Here is a 7,159-nt window from a genome sequence, read left to right as displayed (position 1 = left end):
TAAAGACAAAGAGCTTACCTGTGTCTCACCCAATACATCCCGGTTTTCAATAGGAAATGGATTTTGTGAAATAGAAAAAGTATAAACTGGATCCTTGGGGAAAGTTGTTGTGATCTAATGAACGAAAACACAAACCCGTGATAAATTAACTGTGCTATAAACAAGGGTGTGGGCCCTGAGCACACCCCTCCCTGGAGCCCTGAGCTGCTCACAGCAGCAAGAGTCCTAACTGTTCTACACTGAAGGGAATGCTTAACTATTAGGACAGCCCCTAAATGAAAACTCTGAAAACTGTGACTCTGGAAGGCAAACGAAGAATTGTTTTTCATGACTGGTAAGATCATGGTGCCTGTGGGCAGGTTCCTAACTCCAGCCCCACTGGGATGGCCTCTCACACAGCTGCTCTCCTGCTGCCGCGGGTGAACCAGAGAGTGGGCCACAGGAAAGAGCACAGGTGTGAGCGCCATCTCAGGAGCAGACTCTGTTCCTGTCACCGGGTCTGGAGGGTATGTGCAGAACCAGCCCCTGATGGTTTTGAGAGCCACAGTGCCCTCCAGCGAGCTGGCTGAAGCCTTCTGAATTCCCAGGCACCACTCCATGGAGCCTGGGCATGTCCAGGCAGGAAGAGAAGCAAGGCCATTGAGATGTAGGCATGGTTCTCGCCTGAAGATGGCTGGAGTCAGGAGCTTGTGTCCAAAGGGGAGCCTAAGCCCTTCATTTGGCTCAGACATGCTTTAGAAACGACAGAGGGGATTTTAAATCCTACAATCAATAGAAGCTACAGGGACAGTGGCAAATGTGCAAGAATCAATACAAGTACAGTTTCTCATTCCTCCTGGCAGATGCTCCTCCCCCAAAACACACCCAAGTGTTAGCCATCATCAGCCATCTTTCGGTTGACACAGCTTTTTCTCTGCAATATAACACTAGCAGCAGCAGATTATACCTCGTCCAGATTTAGCGTAGCTATTCTGGTTCCTTCGGGACTATTTCTAAAGAATGAAAATGTTGCTCTGGCCTGTTTTCTGCATCAGTGAAGGCAGCGAGCTGTTCCAGGCCTGCTGGCCCAGGACCTGCTGTGACTGTGCCAGCGCTGTGAACGGTAAGCTGAGCCATCAGCAGCTCCCTAAATCGAGCCCCGCTGGCCTTTTATGGACGAGACCACGTGGCCTCAGGGCACAAGGTGTGGCCTTGAGCACACTGCCAAGTCCTACTGTGAGGCCTCGCTCTGTTCATCAGAGAGATACAGACGACCAGAGAGCCCAAGCCTCCTAAGGCTGCCGTGAGGATCAAATGCACCCAGACACGTGGAGCCCACAGAATGGGTGGCACATGTGGGGCTCAGTCTCAACTGTTGTCATGATTCTAGAGATGGCAGAGGGGCCACTCTGCTGCAGAGGCAAGGCCTGTGGCCTGCTCTCGCCCCTCGCTTTGAAAGGCAGATAAAGGAGTGGACCAGCAACAACAGTAGACCCACTAGTTAAGTAAATGTGGAATTAGGGAAGTATTTGTTAGACCTGTAATTGCAACAGACCTTGGAGAGCAACAGAACCGAGGTTCACACTGCAGCCTGAACATCCCAGATGCCGGGGGAGAGGATGCAGGGTGGTGAGCACTTTGTTTTGTGCTCAAATCCTCTCCCTACCCAGCCTGCCTTGTCACCTAGCTGATGCCTGGCCACCTGCAGAGCACCTCTGCAGAAGCCTGGAAGAGCCACCTGGTCATGAGGTTTAGTCATCAGATGCCCTGGTCAGGTTGGGGTCTGGGGCCGGGCGAGGAGCTGAGCACACCTGTCTGGGCACCTGCTCCAACCTCCTTCCACAGTAAGAGAGCGCTTGGGTATCACAGGGTGGAATGCTCCCCCATCAACCAAACACTACAGTGACAACCACTAAGGCAAGAACTTAGCTCCTTTGTGAAAGGAAAGGGATGGGGAGGCCACTGGGAGAGAAGACCTCAGGAAGCTGGCTTTAAATCACGCAGACTCCTCCTAAGTGTATGCTCCATCAATCTGTTTTCATCTTAATTACACCCTAGGTAGTCTAAAAAGCAGATGCCTTTATGGCCTAGGTAATAAATATGTTCTCGGGAGCTGTCAGTTGGAATGGAGCGTTGGCGGGCTCAGCTCACAGGGACCCACTGCTCCAAATGCAATGATACTTTATGGCCTGAATCATATGCCCATCCTAGTCCAAATGCAGCCTGAATTCATCCTGGCAGGCAGCAATTAGGAAATGAGCCGCCTCCCATACCCTTTGGACAGAGCGCTGACTACTGCAAATGCATCAGGCTCTAGTCCTGCAGCACGCACTCCCCTCTGCACTGTGGCCACATCTCCGTGAGCAGAGCACACCCCCAGAAAGGAGCTGAGACTTGGGGAAGGCGTGTCGGTACCAGGTACCTTCTTGGCTCCTGGAGTGCCCCCCTGGAGACCATGCTGCCCCCACGAGTGGGCCTCTGAGCTGTGGCCAGGGCAGCACCTGTGCACAGAGCCAGGGAGAGGCTCGCTGACCTCCAGAGGCTGCTTGGCCTTGTCGGTGGTCCTTTGCTACACTTTAGGTTGGGAGAAGTTAACCCCTTAAATTGTTTTTAAGGAAATAAAAAACGAAAAGCCCTTAAGGTTTCTAGCTTTTCAGGGATGCCAGGAGCTCAGTGACTCAGAACACCTCTGGATGCCTGTCCTGTGCAGGCAGAAGAGCAGGTATTCAAGCCGCCACCCTTGCGAGGCCACCCCAAGCCGTCCTGACCTCCAGGGGGAGATGACACACACTTACGTCTATGATCAGATACTCCACGGGCAGGGGGCGAGCCAGCTGGGTAATCTCGTTGCCAAACTTGTCTATGTCCTGAAACACAAGACAAAGGTCCAGGGGGTGAGTGCAGGTGTGCCGACCTGTGACAGGTTTTCCATTCACACGCTTGTCTCAGCCCTTAAATTACTACAATTCTTGTTGAAGTATATGAAAAGCAGAGAGGAAAATGTGCATATTTTTGCAGTGAATCCACCTTCCATCACTTCTTGGAGCTCTTGATGACGGCCAAGACTCAAGAAAGCAGCCTTGGGGGCTTCCCTGGTGGCGCAGTGGTTAAGAATCTGCCTGCCAATGCAGAGTACACAGGTTCGAGCCCTGGTCGGGAAAGATCCCATATGCCGCAGAGCAACTAAGCCTATGCGCCACAACTATTGAGCCTATGCTCTAGAGTCCGTGAGCCACAATTACTAAGCCCATGCACCACAACTACTGAAGCCCGCGCACCTAGAGCCCATGCTCCACAACAAGAGAAGCCACCACAATGAGAATCCCACGCACTGCAACGAAGACCCAACGTAGCAACAAACAAATATACATATATATATATAGAGAGAGAGAGAGAGAGAGAGAGAGAGAGCGCACCAGCCTGGTGCTAAAGCTGTGGAGACACAGACCCCGGGCTCCCACCCCGTCAGGCTACATCTGTACCCCTCCTCCTCTATAAGCTCTCCTAGTCTCACACCTGAATGCTAACTCTTAACAACCTTACACACACCTCTGGAAACCCAACTTCATGGAAACTTAATCCTTATACATTAATAAAATAAACACACACACAAATCAGTACACATACACACAAATACGCAGACATGGAAAACCACCACCACCAATCTGTCAAAGTCTAAACTTCTTTTGCTTTATCAGATGCATGGAACATAGTTTAATTATGGGGAAAAATGGCCAGCATATGTTCATTAATCATAAAATGAAAATGAGATCTGATTTATGTCAAACTTGCTGAGTTCAAACACAGCTCTAGAAATAAATTCATAAGAACCAACACTTTTCATTAAAGATTCTGCAAGAGGGGGTCATATTTTCTATTTAAATCATCACTTAACATTATATAAATCATTCAAGTCATATATAAATTATACATCCATAATTTCCAATTATGGGGCCTTACATAAAAGTTTATGTTTATTAAAGCTCAGACCCTAATGGGTGTCAAGCAGATCTCTCTGAGGTGTGCAGGTGACACAAAGCCACCCCTAGCACATCACACCTTCCGGGGATGTCCGAGGCCCATGCCATCTTTTGAGACAACCTTCTCAGGCTGTCCTACATTAAACCGAGTCCATTATCCTAATAGGAATTCCAGAGGCTCCATGTGGCCCTGCTCTTTTTTTATTTTATTTTCCCCAGAAATTAAACTCTCTGGTCCGCAGTACATCTCAGATTATCCACACCTTCCCTACCTTTTCTCTGTTCACAACCCAGAGAGTTGCTAGCAAGAGCCTGCCCCTCTGCCCTTCCAGAAAACGGTCCAAATACATCTAACCAAACACATCTAAGCCAGCCACATAGGGAGCAGGAGCACCATCAAAGGACAGGTTCCTGGAAACAGTGTCCGTTCTGTCTGTCTGCCTTCCTTTGAGGTTGGAATACTGTCCCTTCCACCTGGGCAAGAGTCCCTGGTCCTTCCGCATGCTCGTTGCTGCAGCAGGTAGGCTGGGCCTGGCTTTCCGTGGCTCTACCAGCTTTGACAGTGGCAGCCCAAGGTATGAGGCCTGCTGAGTGGGTCCTGGGGCCCCAGAAGCGGTAGTTTCTACTGGAGGAAATACGGTAGGAGGCGGGAATCAAACCCAATCGAACTAAATCACCATTTCCAAAAATATACACTTGCCCCTACAAGAAACAACCTGCAACAATTCACACATAATTAGCCCGTCTGGAATTCATCTTCAAATCTAATTAAGCTCTAATATGCAGAGACATTTTCCCAGCACCTGTTCGCTTTAATCTTCCCCTCTAGGGATGATTCTTGTTAAATGCCCCCCTCTCTTTTTTGTGTGTCATGCTATTCTCTTTCAAATTTAACTACCCCACTGCATCCTTCTGCTCCCCAAGAAAATAAAGGTGCTGCATCCCCTTCTCTTCCCTGGAGGAAAAGCAGGTACCTTCTATCTCTCCCCCATGCCTTCACTCAAATGTTTTTGCCAACCAAGCCTTAGCCCCATACACCATTTTAAAAGGCAATTACTTTTTATGGGCGTTAGCAAATGTCAGGCAGAGTACACTAGGAGGAAGACACCTTAATTCTTAGTTTGGCAGCTGCCAAAGTGTCAGAAATTTTATCTCCACCTGGAGCAAGACACTGGGAGAGTCAGAAATTGAGGTCCCTGGTGCCTCGCTACCTGCTATTGGCCATGTCTGGAAACATCAACAAGAAATCCAGGGATCTCTGTCTTTGTTAGCTCAAAGGCAGGCAGGCTTTGTGCCAGGACAACAGCAAACTCCACTTACTGGGTGGCACCATCTTGCTTTGGAAAAGGAAAATGAAATCCTTAATGTATTGCTTTTCTTCTTACAAAACTGGCAAGAAGGTAACAAGTGAAACTAGCAGTTTCTGAGACTTCGCAGAATAAAGCAAGAAAAAAATTTCTCAGGACAAAGTTTCTTAAAGAATCCCGTTTAGGACTACCCTGGTGGTGCAGTGGTTAAGAAGCCGCCTGCCTATGCTGGGGACACGGGTTCGAGTTCTGGTCCGAGAACATCCCACATGCCACGGAGTAACTAAGCCCACGCGCCACAACTACAGAGCCTGCTCTCTAGAGCCTGCGTGCCGCAACTACCGAGCCCGCGTGCTGCAACTACTGAAGCTCGCGTGCCTAGAGCCCGTGCTCCACAACAAGAGAAGCCACCGCAATGAGGAGCCCGCACACCGCAACAAAGACCCAATGCAGCCAAATAAAAGAAAAAATTTTTAATTTAAAAATTAAAAAAAGTAAAAGCACTAAAAGAAAATGTAGGTAAATATACAGCTTTGAGGTAAAGAATTACTTCCTAAGTATGATGACAAAGGCAGGAATTACAATGAAAAAGGATTAACGTACCTTTGAAATCACAAAATGTTACACCTTACTTTGTATGAAAAGTATAAAGAAAATGATATCCTGGCATGTGTCTGCAATATATGACAAAGGGTTAATGTATAAAGACTTCACAAACGAATGTGAAAGTGATGAACCACCTTACAAATACCTCAGGGCACACAGAGGCGATTCATAAAGAAAACACCAACACACACAGGGGACTTGGGACAGAGTGAGTGCAGAGCATGGGGTCCTGAGAGCAGGGCCCAGGCAGGCAAGCAGACTAGCGCAGGGCTGGCCTGCGGCACAGTCTGAGCATGTAACTGCAGCCTTCTTGGAGGAACTTTGGGAGACCACACGAAACCCTTGAAATATATGTTATCCTTTGACAAAACAACGCATGGAATGGTTTGCTTGGAATGTCTCAAGTAACTCAGCACACACATGGAGTGAGCTCCTGGATGAGCCACAAAGCACTTCTGGTAAGTGCCAGATGCTGGGACAAACCCGTGTCGGGCTGAGGACAGGTCAGTAAATGATGCCTAGGACAGAGAAGACTCCACAGTCCCCCCAGAGAGCGCTGGTCCCCTCCACAGCCGCGACGCCGCAGCTGCCTGCATGCTCTCTCCTCCCTGCTGCAGCCACCTGTCAACTCTTCCAACTCCTCAGCACTGAGCCCACAACCACCCTTCATGCCAGGAACCCACCCTGCTGCCCCTCCACCTGGGCAGCTGCCTAAGAGCAGTGTTCCCTGGGGTCTCCAATCTCGGCTTCTCTCCTCTACTTCCAAGGCTTTAATTTGGGGTTTCTGGGCAGATAACCGTGAAAAGGGCCTCTTAACCTCCTTCCGGTCCCACCACATCAAACTTCAAACACGGGCATCTGAACTCACCCCACCCCCCCCTGCTCTCACCACTACTCATCAAGGTTTACAACTCCAGCACCCACCACTCACCCAAACCAGAGACCCAGTTCCATCCTGTCCTCCCCGGGACCGTGCAAGGCCCATGGAGCTCTTGGCTCCAGGACACCCTCTCCATCCCCAAATGCCATGGGGAGCAGACACATGTCACCTGGACTGTGGCACCAGCCTTCTCACTGGCCACCGGACTCTGTACCCAGAAAGAATCTTCCACACCGGGGAGCTCCCTCCCCACGGCCTGGCCTTCAGCTCCTCCAGCCGCACCTCACACTGGACGGTAGACCCCACCGCACATCTCTCTCCTGCTGCCCCTCCTGGATCGGCCCTGGCATTTGACACTCATGTTGCTGCAAAAGCCTCCTGCCTCCAGACCCCCCTTCACGCCACAT

At 49.9% G+C, this 7,159-nt stretch overlaps 1 protein-coding gene across 4 annotated transcripts in view; it reads right to left on the bottom strand.

The window, feature by feature from the left end:
- Window positions 1-7,159, bottom strand: part of NPLOC4 (NPL4 homolog, ubiquitin recognition factor) — a 56,162-nt gene that overhangs the window by 8,770 nt on the left and 40,233 nt on the right. For 3 of the 4 annotated variants that reach the window (XM_073798499.1, XM_033848064.2, XM_033848066.2), the window contains 2 exons: window positions 2,775-2,846; window positions 19-114 (listed from right to left, as the gene is read on the bottom strand). In XM_073798499.1, the coding sequence (XP_073654600.1) occupies window positions 19-114; window positions 2,775-2,846 (168 nt within the window). The remainder of the gene's footprint in view (window positions 1-18; window positions 115-2,774; window positions 2,847-7,159) is intronic. The other variant, XM_033848065.2, reaches the window with a different exon arrangement.

This window comes from Tursiops truncatus, chromosome 20 (assembly GCF_011762595.2).
Source record: "Tursiops truncatus isolate mTurTru1 chromosome 20, mTurTru1.mat.Y, whole genome shotgun sequence".
In the NCBI taxonomy this organism is placed as follows: domain Eukaryota; kingdom Metazoa; phylum Chordata; class Mammalia; order Artiodactyla; family Delphinidae; genus Tursiops; species Tursiops truncatus.
Note: the sequence above shows the minus strand (reverse complement) of the source record. Positions and strands in the feature narration are given on the sequence as shown.